The following is a 24,799-nucleotide window of genomic DNA, read 5'->3' as shown; positions in this document are numbered from 1 at the left end:
CTTTTCTCTCATTTTAAATTCCTGATGCATCTGTCTTCTTGGTATATATTAGGACATAGCAAGCCCCCCCCCCTTTATCAGGATGCTCTTGGAAGAGATCACATGGCTGTCTCTCAAAAGAACTCCAGATCCACCATTGCACTAACCAGAGATTTTCACTGCATTGCCAAAGCTGTGCAGTCTTGTACAGATTCGGTTTCACCTTTGACAAGTCCTAAATCTTAAGGCACCCTGGCTCAGTTTGGGATTGGTCTGAATGAATCTGGTGCACACCCTTAGGATCCACTGCTATTGCCAGCAGAGGAAAAACATGGCGCTGCTATTTGGGCACCAATGGGTCTTTCATGGCTTCTGTTTTGCTCATTCAGTTGTTCAAAATAGGCTCTAATGGAGGGTTACTTAAGGTTTCTCAGCAGCACAGCTTCTTACAAGACAGTTCCTTTTCTAGACATTCCGGAGACTAAAAGTAGAGAGTCTTTTTTGTGAAAAGGCACTCAACAATAACACATGGCAAAATGAACAAAAGCTTTGGAAATTAAACAGTTTAATTAATGGTTCTGAGTGTCATAGTTAATGTCATTTCTCTCACTCTTTTACAATGTGTTTCTGATCTGCTCTGTATGTACAACAGCATTTCCTTCAGCAATGTCAGGGGGAAAATGGTTAGCTATTTTAACAACATTAATTTAGATGCAGAATTTCAAAAAGGAGCAGTACTGACCTGAATCATGTCACATATGCACCATTTTTTAATGTAGCTAATTCTAATAGATCTCATAATTTAGACATCACTGTTATATTTCCATTTTCCATCCCAGTCTTGATCATCTTCATCTTCTTCAATGGGAGATGTTTCATGCTGAGGGGGAGCTTCTATGTCACTCTGGAGAGAATAAGTGCGGAAAAGATCTGATATGGGCTCATCAATGTAAGTTTCGCTCCGTGCACTTTTGATTGAGGTAGTTTCTCTGTTCCCATTGGACTGCATGCTCCTCCTATCTGAATGAGGACTCCTCCCTGAGTGTTGACTCCTATCCTGAAACACACAAAAATGCACAATGCCTATATATATATATTATATTCCCAGTTAATGTTGCTGGTCCATCCAATTGGTTGCCAAAAAGGTACTACATCTTATATGTTCGTAGGAGTCCCCATGCCCATGCACAGCTGCAGAAAGCCATAACTCCACAAACTTGCAATTTAGCTGAGGAAGTTAAAATAAAGAAGCTCAGTCTGTCCTATTAAAAGACCACAGGCAACCTCCAGAGAGGAGGGAATTTCTGAAAGCTACCATCTTTTTCACACTTACTTAGAAATAACTCCTGTTGACACAACGGCTAATCTGTGCCTTACTAATTGCATATTAGTCCAAATCTCTTGGGTTCTCTTTGGGCAATGCAGAGTAAACAGGCAGCTTGATTCCTAAAGGCTGCTTTTATTATATTCTTTTCAGACTAGCTTGATGCCCAGAAGCATTTTCTGCCCTGAATATGTCCCCTTCCAGGCAGGGCTCAAGAATGGGTGGAGATGGAAGAAGGGGAAACCAGTAAACTAACCACAGTGGGTAGGGAAGTGGTCATGCTACAAATGATTTTGGACTCCAGTTCTCATTAACCCAACCAGCATGGCCAATCATCAAGGATGATGAAAGCTGAGTGCAGCAGCATCTGAATAGAACTTCTAGATTGGGCTTGAGGATGTTTATGCAAAACATTCCCCTGTATTTATATGGGATGTTCAGATCTTGTGAGATTCACTATGGTCTATCAGAAACTGTGTTAAAACAGAACAAGTGACATTCTGAACTATGAGCTGCTCTGTCTAGAACAGAGAATAAGAGAGAACATGAAAGAGGGGGTAGGGCTTGAATATGAGAAACAGGAAACTGTGTACTATCCTATAAGGCAGAAGCCCTATTTAGGTGCTCCCGCTACATGTCAACTAAACATGTAGATGGGGAGGGGAACCATGCGCTGTGGCCCAACCCACAATATTGGCATGTCCTATTGGTCCCACGTTGAGTGGGACACCTGCAAAGGAATGGCCCTGCATGTCCAGCTGTACACAGGTGTTCCACATGTTCAGAAGACCTGCAACATCAGGACTGTACAAATAGACACCTTTTGGCTGAATATGCAGACATTAGAGATGGGGCCTAATGACATGGTGATATTGGGGTCCGGACTAGCAGTGAAATCCTGACTCAATCAATTTAGCCCATGCATTTAGTCATATTTGAATGTGAACTTGCTATTTCAAGAACGGTTAGTCCAAGTGTTTCCAAGAGTATTTAATGTGCACAGGAGGGAGGAGCCATCAGGCCGCGGCAGTTGGCTGGCAGCAGCAAGGTCAGGCCAATATGCTTTGCAGCCCAAGACAAAGGATAAGATGACACCTTCCCATTCCCATTCCATGCACATGGTCTGGTTGTGCTGGCAGCTAAATCTTACTTTCCGAGTGATAGGACTGTATCTTCCCCTGCACACACATTGCACTTGTACAACTTCTCTCCATCCACAGCATCTGAAGCAGGGTCTGGAGGAATTTTACCCTTATGTTATTCATATAATCAGTTATCCATGTAATCAGTTATCAATATATTCACATATATTCACACATAACCAGAGTTTTACAGTGATTTTATAATCCATTGAATCATAAAAGCTTTTGCTTAGCTTAACAGCAAAATTGCTTGAAATTGCAAGTTTCCATAATGAACCCTGCCCCAGTACTTTCTTGCTCTCTACAAAAGAGGAAGCTATAAATCTGAGATGCTGGTACATCTCCCCCCTTTAGTCCAGACTAAGTCGGTACACGAAACAGGAAGGTGCTAACCACGATGTCCTTAAATGAACAGATGGTCATTGGGGAGAGTTCCTCCTTGCCTTAAGTTTCTATTCTGCACTGATGAATCTAGGGGAAAGGTTGGTCTGGTGTTCAGACTGAAAAAGCAGAAGTTGGGAGGAGAACTCTTTGTACGGTCAGGAGCCAGGCTTGAATGCGCTCATTAGCTTATTTTTGCTGGCGTTCACGATTGTATTTGATTATGTCATGATCTGTGATGCTGTACTCAGGTATAAAACCCCAGATATACAATGCTCTGGGCCCAGTCTTTTGGAAAGGATTCCACTGGGTCAATTATTGCTCAGCAATAAACCTCACCTTCTTTTTCTCCATTTGCTGCGTCTGTCAATTCTTTGACTCTATTGAATTGGACATTGGTACCTTTATCAAAAATTTTGCAACACATCAACTGACACCAGGACTTCATTTTACCTGATGGTGAATGATATGGCCAGCCTTGGGCAACATACTAATATTGAACATCATGATCACAGGGACAATGGGAAACAAAGCTGCTGGCATTTATAGGCTTCAGAACATTATGTGACTACATGTGTTAGCCCCCTGGTCTTCCAAAATGCACGGAAAAATTAAATGTGAGGTCCCAGGGAGAAGATACTATATCTAAAGCAGGAGTGAGGAAATCCAAGCCTGTGGGCTACTTTTGACCCACCCTGCCTCCCCAATTGGCCCATAAGGCTGTTTTAGCCAAACCACACCTACCTGCACAGAAGAAGGGAGGGTTGACAGTCAGCTGGTTATTGCCACAGACATATTACTCCCAGCCTGGTTAAACCTTGGTGTCAGATTCAGCTTGGGCCAAAGGTGCCTGGGGTGACAGACCATCAGGAGGCTGCTCTCAGGGCATTCCCCCCCCATCAAAAAATTACACTAGTTAACAGGGATCCCTGACACTTGTGCATTGCACATAAAGGTAAAGGTAAAGGGACCCCTGACCGTTAGGTCCAGTCACGAACGACTCTGGGGTTGTGGCGCTCATCTCACTTTACTGGCTGAGGGAGCCGGCATACAGCTTCCGGGTCATGTGGCCAGCATGACTAAGTCGCTTCTGGCAAACCAGAGCAGCGCACGGAAATGCCGTTTACCTTCCCACCGGAGCGGTACCCATTTATCTACTTGCACTTTGACGTGCTTTCGAACTGCTAGGTTGGCAGGAGCAGGGACTGAGCAACGGGAGCTCACCCCATCACGGGGATTCGAACTGCCAACCTTCTGATCGGCAAGCCCTAGGCTCTGTGGTTTAGACCACAGTGCCACCCGCGTCCCATGCATTTCACATAGTACTCACAATTTAGGTGTTAGTAGAGGAGAAAGGGGGAGTATTTATTTTTCCTAGCAGCAAAATATTTGGGACTGATTCCCTATTGCAGGAAACAGATAGAATGTTCTATGCTACTGGGCTTAATAATTCATCTGGAAAGATCTTTTACTGCTAAAAACGCCACTGAAACAAATCATTTATGTAACTCCTAGTTGAAATGATCAGACTGCTTTTCTGGATTAGCATTTGTCAGGTCATTACATTGATCATGGGTCTCAGCCAACTATTATACCTTTTCCTCATTTAGAGTTACTTCAGCCAACACTTCCTCAGGCAGGTTAATACTAGGTTCTGCTGGCACCGTCTCTTCCAAGAGTTCTGGCTCCACTGCATAGAGTACTGCGTCGTGTAAGGTTGGAAAGAACCGTGCTTTAGTAACACACTGGTCAAAAAAGTCATGCTTTTCAAAGGTCCTTATTACAGTGGCTATAAGATTAAAAAAAGAAAGAAAGAATAATCACACAAAACAGCATGATTAAAAGATGTGGCTTTACAACAGCATTAATCATACAAACAATATCCAAAATTGCTAATTTTAAAAGTGCAGCAACTATACTCACGATGACAGGCAGCTATCAGGAGTGTGATGCCAATATTCTGAAATGCGTGACACAGCTGTAGAAGGGAAACAATGTATTAAAATGGGTGATGTTTTCAGTCTCTAGATCAGGGGTGACTAACGCCTGGTTCTGGGGCCTAATTCTGAATCCCAAGCAGATTTTCCTGGCATGCCACCAATACTGGCAACAGTAAACATACACCAAAACAATTTAAAGCAGAATTGGTGCAGGGGTGGGCAGAGAAGTTCAAAGTTCTCCACCTAATTCAGAGCCCTGATGGGGGATGCAAACTGCTCCCTTCCCAGGAGGGATGTTGGAGAATTCCAACAAAAACAGGAGTGGGAGCAGAAATTGCCAGTGCTTGCTTATTTGTCCCACATCCAGAATGGAAATCATCCCAGCAAACAATATGGAATTGATTACTGATACATTCTTTCCTCCGCTTGTCATCGTGTTCCCTCTGCAATGGGGTGGCATAACATAGACAGCAAAAATTATGCATAAATTATGTAAGTTAAGTAATTTTGCTACAGAAGACAGAGAGACAAATAGTATAGTTTTTTTAAGATAAAAAAATTCTTTCCAGTAGCACTTTAAAGACCAACTAAGTTAGTTCTTGGTATGAGCTTTCGTGTGCATGCACACTTCTTCAGATACACACTGGAGAGATTATTTAAAGATTGTATTTTCCTCAGAAAGTCTGTGGTGTCACGTACATAGCTGGGAGCACTGATGGCATATGGTTTCAGAACAGAGTCCATATAACCGGAGACACCCACTGTAACAGTGCCAATACCTGAAATGATGGGGCGTCCTGGATTTCCTGGTTTGTGTATTTTAGGTAGAAGATAGAAAGTTCCTGGTCGAGGTTCTGTTGGTGTGTTGGTGAGGATCTGTTCTTGGATGTGTGGGGGTAGCTCCTTAACAATCTTGTTTAGTTCTTTCTTGTATTCTTGTGTGGGGTCTGAGTCCAATTTTGTGTAAAAGGTGGTATTGGAAAGTTGTCTGTGAGCCTCCTGAATGTAGTCAGTTTTGTTCATGATGACGACAGCTCCACCTTTGTCTGCTTCTTTTATTATAATGTCTGGGTTGTTTCTGAGATTATCTATGGCTCTCCTTTCAGCATGGTTTAGATTTTGTTGTAAGCGATGGTGTTTTCTGGTCACATCTGTTTGGATTCTGTGGCGGAAGCAGTCAATGTACAAGTCCAGTGTGGTATTGCGTCCATCAGGAGGGGTCCATGTGGAGTCCCTTTTTGTGTAACACTTTTTCGGTGGTAGTTGGTGGTCAGTGTTCTGTTGGGAGGGTGGTTGTTGTTCTCCAGTGGGTTGAGAGGTGTTGTGTTGTGAAGTTGTTGTTTGTTCTGATTTGTCTTGTTGTTGTGTGTGTTGAAAATACTCCTTCAGGCGTAAACGGCGGAAAAATGCTTCCAAGTGCCCGTAGAACTGAATCATGTGTGGGGATTTGGCAGGGCAGAATGACAGTCCACGTGAAAGGACTGATTCCTCGGCTGGGCTGAGTGCTTGTTGTGAGAGATTGACAATATTGTTGATCTTGTTTTGATTAGTAGCCTGTAGGTTGGAAAGGTTAGAGAGTTTCTTGTTTTTCTGTTTTTTCAGTAGCTCCAGTTGAGAGTGGTAAATGTTTTGTTTTTCCTTTTGGAACTCTTGCCAAGCTTGGTGGTTACTGATAGAGTTGTCTAATACAAGGAGTTCCTCCTTTATTAGCTTCTGTTTAGAGTAGAGAACGCTGATCAGATGTTTGAGCAGCTTCTTAGAGAAAGTGTTGCATAGTTTTCTTGCATATTCAGTGGGATACGTGGATTGTAGAGGGTTCTTAATTCTAAGACCCTTGGGTATAATGCCCAGGTTCTTGCATTTAGTAAGAAAGAAGATATCAGTCTGTACCTGTGCAAGTTTCTTGGTGAGGTTGATGGACTTCCATTTCATGCGGCTCAATGTGGTGCCTTCCATGGTTCCAGTAGTAGATAGGTAGCCGTGTTGGTCTGCCATAGTCAAGATAAAAAAATTCTTTCCAGTAGCACCTTAAAGACCAACTAAGTTAGTTCTTGGTATGAGCTTTCGTGTGCATTCACACTTCTTCAGATACACTTCAGATATAGTTTTTTTAGTGTAAGAAGCACTGCAGCGGAATGAACACAGTACTGTATGTGACGAATACAGAGCAGAATGGAAAACGATGCCTTCCAACATCCCTACTTCCTAGTAATCAGAGGAATCATTTGATAAGATGGTTTTGGTTCTCTCCCCCCCCCCTTGCTTTTGGTATTTTTTTAATGAAAGGCTGTGTACAAATAATGAAAGGCAGGTATACAAATAACTGGAGGAATGAATGGGTACTAAATGGTGGAAAGGCATGAAAAACAGAAAGGTCAAATCTGTAGCCCATTAGGTGAGCAGTAATGTGTTTACAGTCCATATGAAAACCTATGTTAGTGAAATGCATATATTTTTGGGCAATTTGCCACAGTGATATTTGTTCTTTTCTGAGTCATCTCTTCAGCAAAATGACTATTGCTTTGATGATGTAAATTCTTTCAACCCCTCTTAACTACCTTTTGTTGTTTCCAATTCTTAAGCTTTAGGACGTTCATTTTCAATGCTTCATGCTAATATGACTGTACTTGCTTTTTCAGTTTTGTGGAGTTTTTTTTCTCCTCTTCTGACTCAGTTCTTAATCTGATCTGACCCCTGTGTGGTTGTTAATGTTTTGGGGGGGTGTTGTTCCTTAATCCTTCCTCCCATCCTTAATCCAGGCAGGCTGACATTCTAACACTTTTGGCAAACATCAATTTAGTTTGTATCTAGAAGCCCAAGTTATGCTCCTAGTTTCCCCATCATATTTTTTTTTTTTGTAATTGCATTTATACATAATTCAATTCTGAAGAAACTTATCAAACATTTGGCTACCAAGACATTTCCTGCAAGCCTGAAAAACTCACCTGCTGAATGTAAGTGGTCTTGGAACTTAAACATGTGGCAGGATCATATTGCACATCAATCCTCCTTTAAGTAACTGAAAAGCTATTGTATTAAAATATTCCCCCCCACCATTATGGGTAGGAAACTGGCTATCTGAATCATTCTAGTTTCTCCTAAGACCTAGTTTTGCCACATTGCTTGCAGCCGATCTTGCTTCTACTCTCGTATAACGTGTTCATGACCACCCATATTATTATTTTTTTAAAGGGCCTTTAAAAATAAGAGCACGAGTGCAAGAGAGCACTAGTTTAAATGAATACTATAGCTAAATAAAAACCACTAAGCTGCAATAGTTCAGGCAACTTACCTCTCGTAACAAATAGGAAGCTTGTAGATCAACAAAGTGCACCATACTGAAGTCTAAAATAATGGTGTGGATCATGTGAGTGGATGTCTCTGATTCAAGTGGGTGCAAATGAGTTGTGGATCTCGTGACAGGGGGGTCTGAGCAAAACCATAACCTGCTGAGATCTTCTTTCCTCTTTACATACTCCTGTCCTGTTTCCCTTTCTATGTAATGAATCTCAGAAGGGTATCTGCTCTCAATTCTTGACCAGCGTATTAATGCCAAAGAAGAAGCAGATGATATCTCATTAGCTGTACGAACCCGCCTTAGAAGTTTCTCTGTGTAAGGTACCTAGAAATGCAGGAGAGATGAGGTTCTAGAGCAGGCTAGGACAATACTCAGCTTCATTTATGCATTTTTCCTTTCTCCTGTTAAAATACATTTAAGAAAACTATGGTTGTGTTACAAAGATATATAAGCATAGCCTGGCTAAAGCAAGAAGAACAGTCACGCACCCAAGAATTCTGCCATTCTCAATTTAGGCTGCAATCCTACACACAAATTTCACTGAACTCACTGAGCCTTGCTGCTGAGTGGATATGCATAGGGAGGCACTGTTAATCATGCCTCTTGGTGCTATCAAAAGCATATTAATTTTAGAAACTATCTTTGTAAAAACACCATTGCATTGAGTTTAATGTCAATAGAAAAAGAAACAGTGAACTGGATGAGAAATGCTGAGCATCTGATCCTGTCCCATTTACAGTGGGGTGATTTTCAACAGGAATTATGATCCAGGTATTGGATGGAAAAACTAATGTGGATTTTTCATTCTGACATATAGGTTTGAGTGCTGTAGGTCTGCAAAGCCACCAAAGCTCAAATGTCTAAATACATAAAATAAAAACCTTGGTGCATTTATAATGGGAATGGAAAACCCACTCTGTTGACCTAAAGGAGAAGAAGGGATTGAAAGAAAGTTTTCTCACCTTCCCTATTACATGCACAGTATTCCTGTGCAGCATAGAGGCTTTCTGCTTGAACTGAAGCATCAACAACAAAAAGCCTTTTCAATGGCTCACAGTGGGACCAGCTCCCACCACTACAGCAAGGGAATAGAGGTCTGCTTGCATTAGAGGCCATTACCTCAATTACACTTCGAGAAAATCATGTAAGCACAGTGTACAATAGGCATCTCTTCTTCACGTATTCCTCCACTGAACATCTAGTTTGGCCCTAAGGAATGCCATGTTTTATATAAACTGGTAAATGGAGCTGCTAATAATAATAGTAGTAGTAGTAATAATAATAATAATCATTCATTATTTATACTCCACCCATCTGGCTGGGCTTCCCCAGCCACTCTGGGCGGCTTCCAACAAAATATTAAAATACAGTAATGCATCAAACATTAAAAGCTTCACTAAACAGGGCTGCCTTCAGATGTCCTCTAAAAGTCTGGTAGTTGTTGTTCTCTTTGACATCTGGTGGGAGGGCATTCCACAAGGCGGGTGCCACTACCAAGAAGGCCCTCTGCCTGGTTCCCTGTAACTTGGCTTTTCGCAGTGAGGGATCCGCCAGAAGGCTCTCGGCGCTGGACCTCAGTGTCCGGGTAGAACAATGGGGGTGGAGTCGCTCCTTCAGATATACTGGACTGAGGCTGTTTAGGGCTTTAAAGGTCAGCACCAACACTTTGAATTGTGCTCGGAAACGTACTGGGAGCCAATGTAGGTGTTTCAAGACCGGTGTTATGTGGTCTCGGCAGCCGCTCCCAGTCACCAGTGTAGCTGCCACATTCTGGATTTGTTGTAGTTTCTGGGTCATCTTCAAAGGTAGCCCCACAGAGAGCGCATTGCAGTAGTTAAAGCGAGAGATAACCAGAGCTTAGGTATTTTTCACTGAGTGATGTGTAGATGTATACACCAGGCAGGTGTGGGCTTTTGATTTAGGCAAGGTGGAAGGAATTGTCTAAGTGACACCTGTATGGGAATTCTAAGAGAGTTCTATGTAAAACAAACAAAGAACAAAATCTCTCACCCTGGGTAATGGTTCAGGTGGCTCACAAACACAAGTACAATTCAAATCCTTTTTCTGCCTAACGCTAGACATACTGACTGAGATCAAAGCTCTCATTTCATTTTCATCAAGTGGCACAGCCTTCAGGTCCATCTGAAATAGAAATAAGGATAGATTATCAGATATGGCCAGCTTTGTCTACTTGCAGAGGTTCTGAGTAGGGAGGGCAAACCTGCCAATTTCATTTTCTCCTTTTTCCAATTTTAAATTTGATTCTCCACATTTCCACATCTTTGTGATTATTTGTTGTTGTCAAAGTCCTCATTAAAATTCATAAACATTTAGTATGATTCTCCTAATACACACTTTGGTATGCAGCTTTGCCCGATATACACATTTTTGCAAAGAAACGTTTTCTAATAGAATGCATTTTTAATATTATTTTCACTAATATGTGTACAGTATTATCTGCACAATTTGCACCAGTATATGCACTTCTGTGTACACTACAGGAGAACTGCATCTCAAAATTCAGAAAAGTGCAATTTTGGAAGGATCTTTATCTGATAATCATTTGGAGGGCACCATTTACCTTATGTAAAATGTAGGATTTGAAATGTTTCATATTTGCAGTTGAAATGGAGGCACAGCACTGGAACATTTTCACCCCCTGAATCTCTATAGCCTAAAAAGAGAAATAAAATTTAAGTCTTTCTTAGTGGAACCTGCAACAAAATGTTGTAGTGTGCAGAGCTCCTGTTCAGAATTCCTGATGTGCTCTTTTTCAGAATACAATTTACCATTCCTCTGTAGCCCCAAGCATTCATTGCCCACTAAGTATGCAGAATCACAGCAGAACTGTTTTTGGGTTTCCCTCCTCTATGGATTAATTTTTATCCCTGCAAACTTTCCCCAGTCCTACCAATACCTTTCTTCTGTGCATGGATGTCATCATTTGGCTACATTATTCACATTTTTATTGAGATTATTTGCTAATAAACTGGCACCTTGCAAAGAAGAATAATTTGCACTTTTGGTATGATCTAATACAAAAGGAAGCCAGACATATAAAACAACATTTGGACCATGCAGAGATTGAACAGAGTATATAACACAACATTTGTGCTACAAATCTGCTTTCATTGCTGATGTCAGGGTCACCAAGCTATAGTTGTTAATTAAATCCTGTCAGAAGGATCACTATGCTGTGTATTTTTCAGAGATGCTTGTGGGGTTCCTGCAACTCTGTCTTTTCAAGTATGGCTCTTCATTACGAGTCATAAAGGTGGTAATTATACACAACACTATTCCTGAAATTAATTCAACCTGATGTGTCAGCTGCTAGTGTGCTAGTGAAGGGGACTGGTTACAGCAAAGAATATTTATTCCCTCCCACCCTTACCTCAGCATAGTCAGAAAAACTGCGATAAATATTGGTGTTTGGAATCTGACCCAGTGTCAACATCTTCATTCTGAAACAAAATGTTAAGTTAGATTGCCTTCTTAAAAATTGAGCAGAGCCAAACCTTTAGCCAAGGAAAGAAACCATGACAGACACAGACAACTATTCAACTTTGAATGTAGTTTTAAAGAATGGAATGGTCACAAGCTCCCCTTGAATTATCTTTTTTACTTTCATGTCTCTCCATGGAGAGTGGATAAGAAAAGAGCAGGTAAAATCTGATCCTAATCTTGCTGTAGCATGGAAACAGAGCATTTAGTCAAATGTGCAGTATGTCTCTCCATAAGAATACATACAATATTGTTACTCCAGGCTCAGTGCCAGACCACAAGTTGTATGAGCATCAGTTATATCTGTAGGGAAGGTGTTTTATCATCCTTCTATCTTTGCCCTTGCTATGCGCAGATCAAAGAAAACAGTGAGGATTTTTTTCCTAATTGGCTTGCAGAAACTCCTGCCACTCCACCCACTCACTGTTTTCCTTAGATCATTGCTCAAAATCATTGCAAGCACCACAAATACATGATAGTGTTTTCTCTTTAGTTATCTGACTGGAACCCAAGAAGAGATCCTTTCAAGTTACGCATCTTCCCCAATTTGGGCAAAGCAATTATTGCCCAAAGCACCCATCTCCAAAGGTTTATAGCGTATGTGACCTTGCTCATGCTGTCTCAAGCCCCAATTACTTGTGCTCTCTCTTCCACCACCCTGCTACCCCAATATATGGTGAGAGGATTTTACTAGTCTTTGCATTGAAGAACAATATACACTGAAGAAAAATGCATATTCCAGGCATATTATTTGAGCTTCATGGCTTGCTCAAGGGTAAGGCCAGCTGGATGCTAATTTTGGGTTTTAGTTCACTTTGCACTCTGCTTACTTCTCCTCTGCTTCTTTACTCATTATAATATTTCATGGCCAGTAAACTTGAATTTTAGAATTTGTTGTATGCCTTGAGTGAGGCCACAAATGAGCTAAGGAAGTTAGAGAAGGCACTTTTAATTAATTAACTAAATGATAGTTATATATTATATCTAATTATATCTAATTCATATACTTGCTAACTTTAAATTTATGGGATACACTCCTCCTCAAGAGCTTTTGGTGTAGCACCACTGCAGATCCAGCCTCCCAGTAGCAGCATCACTACTGCTTACCAGGATGGTGTGGCACAGGCTGTTGGTACAGTCAGGCCAGCATAGGTGCACCAACAGGAGCACTGGATTGACTCTGCCAACTCAGCAATTAGCACATCCTGGTATTGCTGAGCCCCTGCACCCTCACCACCCTGGCAAGTAGCAGTGGAAGGTTCTGTGGTGGCTCCCTAATGGCTACTCTTGATCCTCCTCTTTTCTTTTCAATAATCCTTTTAGGTTGTCACAACTGACATCAATATATGGAGAATGTCACAACCCAGGTACTATTCTTTGTAATCACAACAGTATCCTGAGTAGTGGCCCCTTCCCATAGAATTCATCATTCTAGACACTTTTCTAATATACTCTGGTAGCAATATAATTCCCTTTCTCCACACACACTCACCTGTAGCCCTATAATACAACACTACCATAGGAGACAGTACCTGTGTGACCGCACACTTATTATGAAGAAGGCAAATCCCATAGAAATTCCCAAGCCAATATCCAGACCAAGACAGATTACAGACAGAAAGGTCACGATCCAAATTCCCTTTAAGGAAAAATGAAATAGGGGCAATATAAGCTACTTAGCAGGGACAAAGTTGAAGATAAAACGAAGTACAGTGTCAATGCGACAAGACACCCCTCTGCCGTTTTTTGTATATAAAGAATAAAACATCTGAAGTACTGGTTATTTAAACCATGAAGGTTCTGTGCTTGAATTTAGGGTACAATTCTCAAAACTACTAGAACTTCGAAACGATCTATGCACTGTTAACATTACAGAGTCATGATGGTCTTGGTTTAATAAACAATAATTGATCCAAGAACAAGTAGTGTGCCTATGTGCTCCCTCCTCACCCCTCCTCCCATGCACAGCTTCAACCAAGCTATCGTAGCATTTTAAACCACAGTTTCCCATGATGTCCAAAACCAGCATCACATCTTGGGTTTTATATGTACTGGTTTGGAGAGAGCCCTTAAACCACAGCTTCCTGGTTGGGAGGTGGTTACTTAACACCACTGGGAAAAACTTACATACACTTCTAAGCTTTGTTTGCATTGAGGAAAATATCACAAGGGGGAAGAGTTACATCTCGCACAGTTCCATGGTCCAGAGCCACACTGGGACACCCCATGGCTGTGTTCTTGTTTTTAAAGAGATGTTGAGATCTGACAACAGTTCTCTGTCAATTTGTCTAGCTGGATCCCCAAATCATCTTGAGCAGCTGTACATGCAAATATATGTATGACAGCACATCTACACTGGCATTGCACCGCTGCTGCCATGGTGTAACTTTAGGTGATACCCCATTTAATTCCCCTCTCCAACCCTATGTGGATCATACGACACTTACAAAATCATATTTATCTTGCCTCCACAAGAAAGGGACATCCATAAATTTTTCAAGAAATGGGAACATGTTGACCAGTACAATAGCAGCCACAACAGCCTGTGGAAAAAACAACAATAACTGACTAGTCTTTTGCCAAGGATACACAGCTCATTTAAAATGGCTTTGTAGGAACAAACAGTTTTATTTGTTTAGCAAGCCAATGCTATATTAATATATCATGTTGTATAACTCTAAAGCCTCTACCATTATGTGTACATATTATAATTTTCCTACCACTTTCAGGTAATTTCAGAGGTGGTATTTCCACTAACCTAGTTCTGCCCAAGGTGGAAAGATGGTACTATTCCAGGAGAAACTAACAATCCCTTGAGTTGCTTCTCCCTACATGTGGTAGAAACAGACCCAGAGAGCTATTCAAGGAAGCACTGTAGCTCTGCAGTCTCTCAGCCACTTGCGAGGTCACAGAAAAACATGGAGGAGCCATCTCTCCCCCACCAGGATCTTTAAGGTCAGAAGATGTGACTTGGCCAGACTCCACAGACTCAGAAGACAGTCTCAGTGCAGTTCACACCTTCCCCATGCTGTAGCAGCCAACAGAGGCCCTTTAATAATGGAGGTGGGTAAACAGTAAGGAAGCCCCTGCCAACTTCATAGGGCCTCAGCAATCTGCTCCCGTGTGGGGTTTGTGTGTGTGTGTGTGTGTGTGTGTGTGTGTGTGAATGTTGGAGTGCCTTCCATGGTGCTCTGTCCAGGGTCCTGAAAGACCATGTCTTGTTTCTTTGATTCTGCCCTATCTGCTACAGTCATCTTCCCTACAGCCTCAAAACCGTGACACATTGAATGTGCCAACATTTACATGGTCAAAAGATGTGCCTTTTATATAATAGAATACAATAGAAATATGTCAAAGGTGTGGAATCAATGTTTACTGAAATAGCATTTCACATTAACTTACATTAGGAAGGTACTGGAAGTAGGTTCCCAGCTTTAACACAACTGCCAACATTAAGGAAACTCCAATGAGAGCTGCAAGCTAATTAAAAATAAATACTGCATTAGAAATGTGTTCTGGTACTGAGGCTCCAGTGCTGAGTTCAGTGGTTTAAAAAATCAAAGTTTTTATCAGGTACAACAGTCCATCTTACTGAGAACACATTCAAAATGGTGGCTTTGATGGAGGTTAAAACCTTGACATTTCAGTTTGTGTGGATAGGTATTTTTATTAATTTGATAAGAATGTAATAGTATAGAGCCTTGGATCTATAGCAGAAGTTTCAAAAAGCAAAATTATGATGTGCCAATTTCACCTTTCACATACAGTAGTTAACCAATTTGCTTCTGGGACTAATTCAAGGTGCTGATGACTATTACATATAAAGTCTTAAACTATACAGGATATAGGAAATAAGGTAGCCAAGAGAGGTGTAGCTGGCAAGAACAAGCGATAGGACCTTTTTGGTGGTGTTACTACAATTGTGAAACTCCATCTCAAGTCAGATTGGTCTCTTCTTTGCTGTCTTTTAGGTGAACATTTTATTCCACCATTATTTATTCTCATTAAATAAACAACATCCACACTCCATTTTAAATAGGTTTATGTAAAATCAATACGTGTTGACAATACGTGCTATTTTAGTTCCACATTCCTCAGAGGAAAAAATAAGCCCTCATAAATAACCCTACTCAGACTTCTATTGAACTCAGTTGAGCTTGTTTCTGGTTAAACATGTTTTGGATTGCCCATCCTATTAATGGAGGTCTAAAAGAAACAGTGGGTTTCAACAATCAACCAACACACCTGAGTTTTTCCACCTGACTTCTCCTGAATAACAGTTGTAGAAAGAGCACAACTGACAGCAAAACTTTTAAAAAATGAACTGGCGACATTGCATAGCCCAATTGCCATCAAGTCCTGTAGGAGGTAAATAAAAATTAATCACAATCAGATTACAATGGTAAAAAATAATTTCTTTTGAAGTATGATGCATTTACAAATCTTAAAGGAGAATGCATGGGTAAAATCGTTCATGGGAACAGTGAAAACTATCCAATTTACCCAAGCATTTAATGTAATCCCGCCTTTTTTTTGGACATGCTACTTTTTATGGTTTTATCTGTTGTGCCTTCTGCTTGAAACCTTTCTAGTAGCCTTGATTGTGAGTTGCCTTGAGGACCAAATTAATCAATTAAACAAACAAACAAACAAACAAACAAACAAACAAACACTGGTGAATGAATTCTATAATTATCATGTAACATATCCCAGTGTGCACCCCAACTTGCTTAGAGAACTAGTAATAACTAGAGATCAGCATCCTTTCTGCAGTCATCCTGTAAAACTACAGGAAATTATACTTAATCCTCATTGCTTTAATCTCCCTGAGCAACAAAATCTTCTCAAAGTTTCTGGCATATGACATTGAATTTATACCTGAGTGTGTCTGATGTGATAGTTGTGGATATTTCCATACTTCTTTGCCACAAAAATGAGAAGAAAATAGCTCACTATGGCCAGGGATGAAGCGTGCAATAAAATCTTTTTCAGGTTTGAAAAGTCAGGTAATGTAGGATGCAGAAATCTGAAATAAGAAAGATTCTGAGTGCCTTCTTCATTTTTCAATGAACATTCCTGAGAACTCTGCCTTGTAACTTTATTTAGGTACAGGATTTATTATTTCTGTTTAAACACAAACACCTTTACTTTCTAATAGCCTTGATTGTGAGTTGCCTTGAGGACCAAATTAATCAATTAAACAAACAAACAGATGGAGATGTCTGTAGTGAGAATTATGAGCCAAACCTTGAATGCTGCAATGAAATCATTTTATTGTTAGCTAACTTGGAAGCTTTTGCCAAAACATGGGGCACAAATCTTTTAAGCATGAAATAAATGAAGGTGTAATGATAAAAATGTCTTATAGAGGCATATGAGGTGGGCTTGTCCAGTGATTGCTTCATTTTTGGCCTGAAGTTGCCATCTGTATTCATCTTGTATTGGCAAAATCCTTTATATTAGCAGGTGCTCGTGTACTTTCAAATTATAGTCTGTAGTATGGGGACTAATGGAAGGACAACGAAAATGGATTTTATGAGTTCTTGTAGTTACTAAGCAACTTGTACTTCAGGCCTGGGATAAATACTCACCATCTACTATAAAACAGACCTTAATGCCCTTGTTGCATTTGAACGCATGTTCTATAAGCATCAACTTTATCTGGATATCTATTCAGACATTTGAATGACATATATTGTCTTTATCTGTATGTGTAAATTAAGATGTATGTACTGATGCTTATTGCACTGTGAAGGTGAGTTGACGATTTTGCTTTTGTTTTTCCTATTTTTTTGTTTGGGTTTTTTTCTCTCTGTTTGCTTTTTAAAATAAATCTGCAATAAGAAAATCAATAAAAAACATAAAGCAACTTTTAACAGAAACTAGCCTGGTGACCCAGTGTTGTTGGATAGGGAGCACCACAATAAATACAGGTTTCATGTTGACTGATGGTGCATGAACATGACTGACTCTAGGGGCACAAAACTACAGTGGTGCCCCGCAAGACGAATGCCTCGCAATACAAAAAACTCGCTAGACGAAAGTTTTTTCCGTTCGCGATTTGCCTCGCAAGACGAATTTCCCCTATGGGCTTGTTTCGCAAGATGAAAATGTCTCGCGACTTTTTTTCTTTGACTAAAAACAAAGACATGTTTTGTTTATAAAGTTAATTTATTTTCCCTTAAATTTTTGAACTGCTCTTTACAGTATGTGTGACTTTAAAGAGCAGTTAATAAACTGTTGTTGTACCAAATTTGGCTTTGTTTGGACTTTTTTTGACCATAGGAACGCATTAATTGATTTTCAATGCATTCCTATGGGATTTCGTGCTTCGCAAGACGAAAAATTCGCTAGACGACAAAAATTGCGGAACGAATTAATTTCGTCTTGCGGGGCACCACTGTATTTTCAGTGACCAGAGACCAATATTCTTATTCCTAATTATTATTATTTCTTATTAATTAAATTTGTATACCACCCTTAATCAGCAGCTCTCAGGGTGGTTCACAGCATAAAATACAAGATAAAAACACAAAATACATAATAAAAACAAGAACAAAACAAAACACCCCCCCTCCTTCCCTCCCACAAACATGTTAATCAGCCAAAGGCTTGGTTGAAGAGGAACCTTTTCACCAGTTGTCTAAAGGTATATAATGAAGGTGCCAGTCCATCCTCCTTGGGGAGAGCATTCCAAAAATGGGGAGCTGCTGCCGAAAAGGCCCACCCTCTGGACCTCTTACAGAGGCACACAAAGAGCAGCCTCTGATGATGCTTGCAGGGGACTTGAGATTCATATGGAGAGAGGTGGTCCTAGAGGTTTGGTATCGAAAGCTGCTGGAAGGTTGAGGAGAATTAACAAGGGCACATTTCCCCTGCCTCTTTCCCAACAGAGAGTACGGTACCGGCCGTTCTTCACCTACTGGCTCACCTTCGTCCACTCGCTCATCACCATCCTGGCCGTCTCCATCTACGGAATCGCCCCCGTGGGGTTTTCACAGCACGAGACGGTGGATTCGGTCTTGAGAAACCGCGGGGTCTACGAGAACGTGAAGTATGTGCAGCAGGAGAACTTCTGGATCGGCCCCAGTTCGGAAGCCCTCATCCACCTGGGCGCAAAGTTTGCCCCTTGCATGCGGCAGGACCAGCAGGTGCACAGCTTCATCCGCGCTGCCCGCCAGAAGGAGAAGCACTCCGCCTGCTGCGTGCGCAACGACAAGTCCGGCTGCGTGCAGACGCCTGCGGAGGAGTGCTCGTCCACCCTGGCCGTGTGGGTGAAATGGCCGCGGCACCCCAGCGCCCCCCTGCTGGCAGGAGACAAGCGGCAGTTTGGCTCGGTCTGTCACCAAGACCCCAGGGTCTGTGAACAGCCAGCCTCCATGGACCCCCACGAGTGGCCGGATGGCATCACCAAGTGGCCGATCTGCACCAAGAACAGCGCTGGCAACTACACCAACCACCCGCACATGGACTGCGTCCTCACGGGCCGCCCCTGCTGCATTGGCACCAAGGGAAGGTGTGAGATCACATCTCGAGAATACTGCACCTTCATGCACGGCTACTTCCACGAAGAGGCCACCCTCTGCTCCCAGGTGCACTGCATGGATGATGTCTGTGGGCTTCTGCCCTTCCTCAACCCAGAGGTCCCAGACCAGGTGTACCGCCTGTGGCTGTCGCTGTTCCTCCACGCAGGGATCCTGCACTGCTTGGTGTCAGTGTGCTTCCAGATGACCATCCTGCGAGACCTGGAGAAGCTGGCTGGCTGGCACCGCATCTCCATCATCTATCTTCTGAGCGGCATCACGGGCAACCTGGCCAGTGCCATCTTCCTGCCCCACAGAGCTGAGGTGGGCCCTGCAGGCTCCCAGTTTGGCATCCTGGCCTGCCTCTTTGTGGAGCTCTTCCAGAGCTGGCAGATCCTGGCGCGTCCCTGGAGGGCCTTCTTCAAGCTGCTGGCCGTGGTCCTCTTCCTCTTCGCCTTCGGCCTCCTGCCCTGGATCGACAACTTCGCCCACGTGGGCGGCTTCGTCAGCGGCCTCTTCCTCTCCTTCGCCTTCCTGCCCTACATCAGCTTCGGCAAGTTTGACCTGTACCGCAAGCGCTGCCAGATCATCGTCTTCCAGCTGGTCTTTGCGGGGCTGCTGTCGGGCCTGGTGGTCCTCTTCTATTTCTACCCCATCCGCTGCGAGTGGTGCGAGTTCCTCACCTGCATCCCTTTCACGGACAAGTTCTGTGAGAAGTACGACCTGGACGCGCAGCTCCACTGAGCGGGGGGGGGACACCCCTCCCCAACTCCCCAGCGCACTTAATTTAAACGCTTGCTTCTTCTTGCACCCGAGCTGCCTTAGCCCAGAGGATCGGAGACTCGTTTGCTGCAACCGGAACCTCTTGCCGTGCCTTGTTTTACGGAACTCGTTCCCCCCGCTGCCCTGTTTTTATGACGCTCCCTTTCAAAATGGCCTTTTTAACGGGATTTGTTACTTGTTGCCCAGGTGGTGATTAAAACACACAGGTACTTAATAAAACAATATATTAAGTTGTCGATTACCAACCTCTGTGGGGCCATTGAAAAAACTCCCATACTGGATTCAGCGTACATATGGGTGTGGGTGGAAAGTATGGTAAACACAATAATCTGTAAAAGAAAATGAAATTAACCAACAGATAATATATATATTTTTAATGTACAATGTATAATATCTACCTACCTACCCACCCACCTTGGAGCAGGTAACAAAATACTAACCAAGTAATTAGAAGCACATCCCTACAATTCCTACATCTTGCTCTGATTAAAGTTCGAAATGTCTCAGGAATACCATTTCACCTTCCCTGTTAGGGTCACCATGTGTGCCCATTTTACAGAGGACAGTCCTCTATCTGAAGAGATATCTGGTCAGATTTTAGAGCTAAAGAACCTTAAGAAAGGAAAGCAAGAGCCTTGAAGGTACCTGGGTAGCCAACTGAGCAGGCATATTGGCCGCCTGTTCACAACCTTCCTCAATAAGACAACATGTACTATATTTAAATTATAGTGGCTATTTCTAAATCTGTATCCATGCGTACAAATATGCATATCCACATTTTATGCAAATCTCTTCTGTGGGGTGATGTGTACATATTCAAATAGGATGCTTCCAACAATATGTTACAGGAATTTTTTAAAAGCTAACCTGAAATTCTAATGCCAACTCTTAACATTGACTCTGCTTCAGACAGCCATGGCGACTGAACCTACACTGAACTCACCCACTGAAATTCAGCTTTGAGATTCCTCCGTGGTTCTGTGTTATTGCAGAAAGTGCATTGTGTTTGTGCTCTTTCACCATGGTCCCCTTTCATCAAAGGTCCCATCTCATGAGATCAAAGCCCATACAACCAGGTAATGTTGGGCATAGCTCCATGACATGCAGACAGTCTCTGGAGTTGTGGCTGGCACATGCAGGGCTTATATCCTGTTGTGCTGTGATTGGCAACTGAGATAGTGCTCCTGTAATGTGGAGCTTCCAACTCCTGTAGAGTTGAATTTCATTAATCCTGCCCTTTCAGTTTTGCCCCATTCCAAAGGCAAGACCAGTGAGGGTAAGTGGCAAAATGTCTTTCCCTAAATGCACCCTTAGCACACCCCATTTTTTATCTCTCTTCTGTCTCTTCCCAGGCATCTCTTGTTCCTATCATGCTTTCCACTGGTATGAGGATGTGGTTCTAACAGCATGTGGATTTTCCGTTGGTATGGACCTATTTCCACCAGAGGTGTATGTCTTCCTGCTCATCCTGACCCCTCCCAGCCAGCAGAACTGGTAGTTTGAATTACTCCATAAGGGTGCCTAGGATTTCAGCCTTAGAGAAGCTGAATTTACTTGGTGAACCTCTCTTCTCTGTACCAAAGCCTAAATATAATACAAAGGTTCACGGATATTGTTCCTTGGACAGGTTCTATGCTTAAAACACCACTCAGGTTATTTTCCATCTAGTGAGGAAATGACTGTCTGTGAAACCTAACATATTTCTTATTCAAAGAATGTAAGGTACCTACCAAAAGAAGCTCCATGGGAAACTCAACGGGACTATGTTTGTAAGTTATCTTAATGCATTTGCTGACTCTCAGCATTAGTACAGATAGCAAGAAGAGCAGGATACTGGTCGAATTAGCTTTTGGGAGGCCCATGCAATAATACACCAAGTTCTGAGGGGAAAAGAAAATACTCAGCAGGAGGAATTTTTATAAGGGTTAATTAATTCAGTAGCATGGAAATCAAATTCAGTAGTATGGAAAATCACTAACATGCACACACAAAATATAGCAACTGCAGGCAAGTATGCTTTCTTCACAACGTTGCTATACATTTCTGTATATTACAACAGAAGAAATCTGTATTCATCATTCATGTGTCCCACAACCAGGGATGGGGAAGAAATTTGCAGAACTCAGATTCAAAAGCAGACTCAAATGATTTGATCTAGGTGGGCTATATTCCAGATTGGATCATGTGTCCACTTCAGAATCTGCAGTGCTGCTGGTCCCTGTACAGGGCGGTCTAAGAGTTACCAAACTGTTTCTCTCTCTCTCTCTCTCTCTCTCTCTCTCTCAATAAAAAAACACACCATCAAATAATTGTACAGTTGGAATGACCCAGCTATGCAGGAATCACAAATAAAGAATCCCTGACAGATGGCCATCCAATCACTGCTTAAGAACCTCCAAAGAAAGAGAGTGCACCCCTTTCCAAGGTAGTCCGTTCCACTGCTGAACAGCTCTTATTGCCAGAAAGTTATTCCTAATGTCTAGTAAGAAACTTCTTTTCTGCAAGTTGAATCCATTGCTTCGGGATTTATTAAAATCCTGTTTTTAAAGGCTCAAGGAAGGTTATACATCTGCCCACAACCTAGAGCAGCTATCATGCACAACTTCAGTCCACCCTGGGAGCAATGGGACTTGGTGGTGCTCGAACACTTTCAGATGGAATTGTCTAAAAGAAACATGGCTGACCTAAGTTAAAAAATAAAAAGTGGGATCCTATCTGTACCTAATTCCCATTTATGCAGTGTCATTAGACTATGCGTACAGCCCTTGTGTGCATCCAGACTTTACATCAGAGGCAAAAAGCATAGTCCTCAGTCACATATACATTTTTACTCAAGTAAATGCACTGGGAATGTTCAAACACTCTAGCAAAATTGTGTAAGTCTGTACAGGTCATAACATGGCAAATCACCGTATTTTTCGCTCTATAAGATGCACCAGACCATAAGACGCACCTAGTTTTTGGAGGAGGAAAACAAGAAAAAAAATATTCTGAATCCCAGAAGCCAGAACAGCAAGAGGGATCGTTGCGCAGTGAAAGCAACAATCCCTCTTGCTGTTCTGGCTTCTGGGATAGCTGCGCAGCCTGCATTCGCTCCATAAGACGCACACACATTTCCCCTTACTTTTTAGGAGGGAAAAAGTGAGTCTTATAGAGCAAAAAATACGGTAGGCAGATTTGCCTTTAAATGGGAAGTGAATCAATTCCTTCTGCATTCCTACATCGAACGCATGAGGGAGACATAAGGGAAGCCTCTGGAGGGAACTGGTACTGCATTCATTTGCCCCGCCCCCCCAAAAAAATTCACAGACATTTCAACTAGTGGCTTACAACTTTCTGCTTGCAACTTCTTAAACTGATCTCCCTGTCCCCTGCCAAGAAACAGGATTAGCTTTGAGTAAAGGCTGGATTTACTCACGTAAAAAAATGCCAAGGGTCCTGAATGGAAGTCAATTACAATCCCAAAAATGAAGGAGAACTGGGAGATAATAACATGTAGCGCTGCTGCAGTGAGGTAAGCATTGATGAGACTTTCTGAAAGATATGTTGTGACAAAACCCAAGCCAATGCAGCACAAGAACAGCTGAAAGGAAGAGAGGCAAAGAAAGAAAATGGCACCTTTAAGGCCCAGTTGTACACCCCAACTTTCTGCCGTGCCAAGTCTACTTATAAAAGCTTGCCATATTACTTGCTTAGAGTTAGAGGCAGGCAGGCATTTTTCCAGCTGTCCATTCTGCAAGGAAGGCAGGAAGAGACTGTTCTGGGGAGTCTCCAAATTAGTCCACCCTTTCAGTTGCCTGAAGTAAGTCTATTGTTGCCATCCCCCACACTTTTCAGCAACCTCTTTCTATCTAACCTCAGAGACCATTGCCCCCCCCCATCCTCAGACCTACTTCCCGCCCTCCCTTATAATTCTAAATCTCACTCACACCCTAGCCTGCTCTTAACGTCCAACCCTAAAGTAGGCACATTTGCAAATGAGACGAACAGTTGGAATCAATATAATTTCAGCATGGTGGGGGGCCAAAGACCCTGTAAGTGCCAGAGAAGGGCATCTGTGGCTGCATGTGCTTCTGCAGGCACCAAGTTGCTGATCCCTGGTTTAAGTTCTAAGGAGAAGCACGAAGGCACTGGAAAATGTTCACCTATTTAAAGTATCTGCACAAGATATCTATATAAGCTAATACTCAGCTAATGTTAGTATATTTTCTGACCATAAGCCCTGTTCTCATGTTTCCCACCTATTTGATCAAGCGTGAAGAGGGATCATGCTTGCTTGTCTTGTCCATATCCTCCTCACAGGGAGTGGAGTGTGAGAATGTGTTCTATATCCATACAACTCTATGTGGGATCCGGAAACTCAATTGTGGCACCTTTCCTGGTAGCAAGAACAGACCTAGGCATGCATAGCCTTTTCTCGTCCAATATAAAATGTATGTATGGAACATGGGAAGGGAAATATGGTTATTTGGGGGAAGTTACTTACAACACTGAAACTGCCCAGTGTACTGGTATTGAAGCCATATGCTATGTCAATCGTTAATTTCATGAACCAGTTTTAATGAATGGAAAGCTTTCTGCAGAAAAAATTAACATTTCAGAAATGATAACCAATATCCAAGTGTGTTTCCTACCTGTATAATCCCAACCAAAAATGTCGTAGATGCAGTGTAAGTTAATACTTCCATATAATTGACCATAAACGCTGCATCTGAGAAGTTGGCCACAGTTCCGTTAAATGGCATTCTTAAATTGAGATTAAGGGTGTTCTGAAAATTTGCCACCATTGCATTCAAAATGCTGAAAGAACCTGTTACCAACAGAAGGAGAAAACCCAGAGCTAAAAACAAAGCAATTCCAACAACCACTTTAAAAATTAAATTTATATCCCACTTTTCCACCAGAGAGCTCAAGGCATAAAATGTCCA

The 24,799-nt window shown here is 42.1% G+C and overlaps 1 protein-coding gene and 1 pseudogene across 5 annotated transcripts in view; one reads left to right on the top strand and one right to left on the bottom strand.

Annotated features, from left to right (window-relative positions):
* Positions 1-527: 527 nt before the first annotated feature.
* Positions 528-24,799, bottom strand: part of SLC26A8 (solute carrier family 26 member 8) — a 32,511-nt gene continuing 8,239 nt past the window's right edge. For all 4 annotated transcript variants that reach the window (XM_082228190.1, XM_082228187.1, XM_082228188.1 and 1 more), the window contains 16 exons: positions 24,506-24,681; positions 23,290-23,454; positions 21,602-21,751; positions 20,118-20,200; positions 16,444-16,591; positions 15,811-15,924; positions 14,968-15,045; positions 14,013-14,108; positions 13,098-13,204; positions 11,456-11,525; positions 10,646-10,738; positions 10,075-10,206; positions 8,059-8,388; positions 4,750-4,804; positions 4,422-4,615; positions 528-1,036 (listed from right to left, as the gene is read on the bottom strand). In XM_082228190.1, coding sequence (XP_082084316.1) covers positions 782-1,036; positions 4,422-4,615; positions 4,750-4,804; positions 8,059-8,388; positions 10,075-10,206; positions 10,646-10,738; positions 11,456-11,525; positions 13,098-13,204; positions 14,013-14,108; positions 14,968-15,045; positions 15,811-15,924; positions 16,444-16,591; positions 20,118-20,200; positions 21,602-21,751; positions 23,290-23,454; positions 24,506-24,681 — 2,246 coding nt within the window. In that variant the 3' untranslated portion in view covers positions 528-781. The remainder of the gene's footprint in view (positions 1,037-4,421; positions 4,616-4,749; positions 4,805-8,058; positions 8,389-10,074; positions 10,207-10,645; positions 10,739-11,455; positions 11,526-13,097; positions 13,205-14,012; positions 14,109-14,967; positions 15,046-15,810; positions 15,925-16,443; positions 16,592-20,117; positions 20,201-21,601; positions 21,752-23,289; positions 23,455-24,505; positions 24,682-24,799) is intronic.
* LOC309534696 (inactive rhomboid protein 1 pseudogene) lies at positions 18,363-20,069 on the top strand (annotated as a pseudogene). The gene has a single exon. The product of its transcript is annotated as an inactive rhomboid protein 1 pseudogene (transcript).

Source organism: Podarcis vaucheri, assembly GCF_965113315.1.
Source record: "Podarcis vaucheri genome assembly, chromosome: 6".
In the NCBI taxonomy this organism is placed as follows: Eukaryota; Metazoa; Chordata; class Lepidosauria; order Squamata; family Lacertidae; genus Podarcis; species Podarcis vaucheri.
Note: the sequence above shows the minus strand (reverse complement) of the source record. Positions and strands in the feature narration are given on the sequence as shown.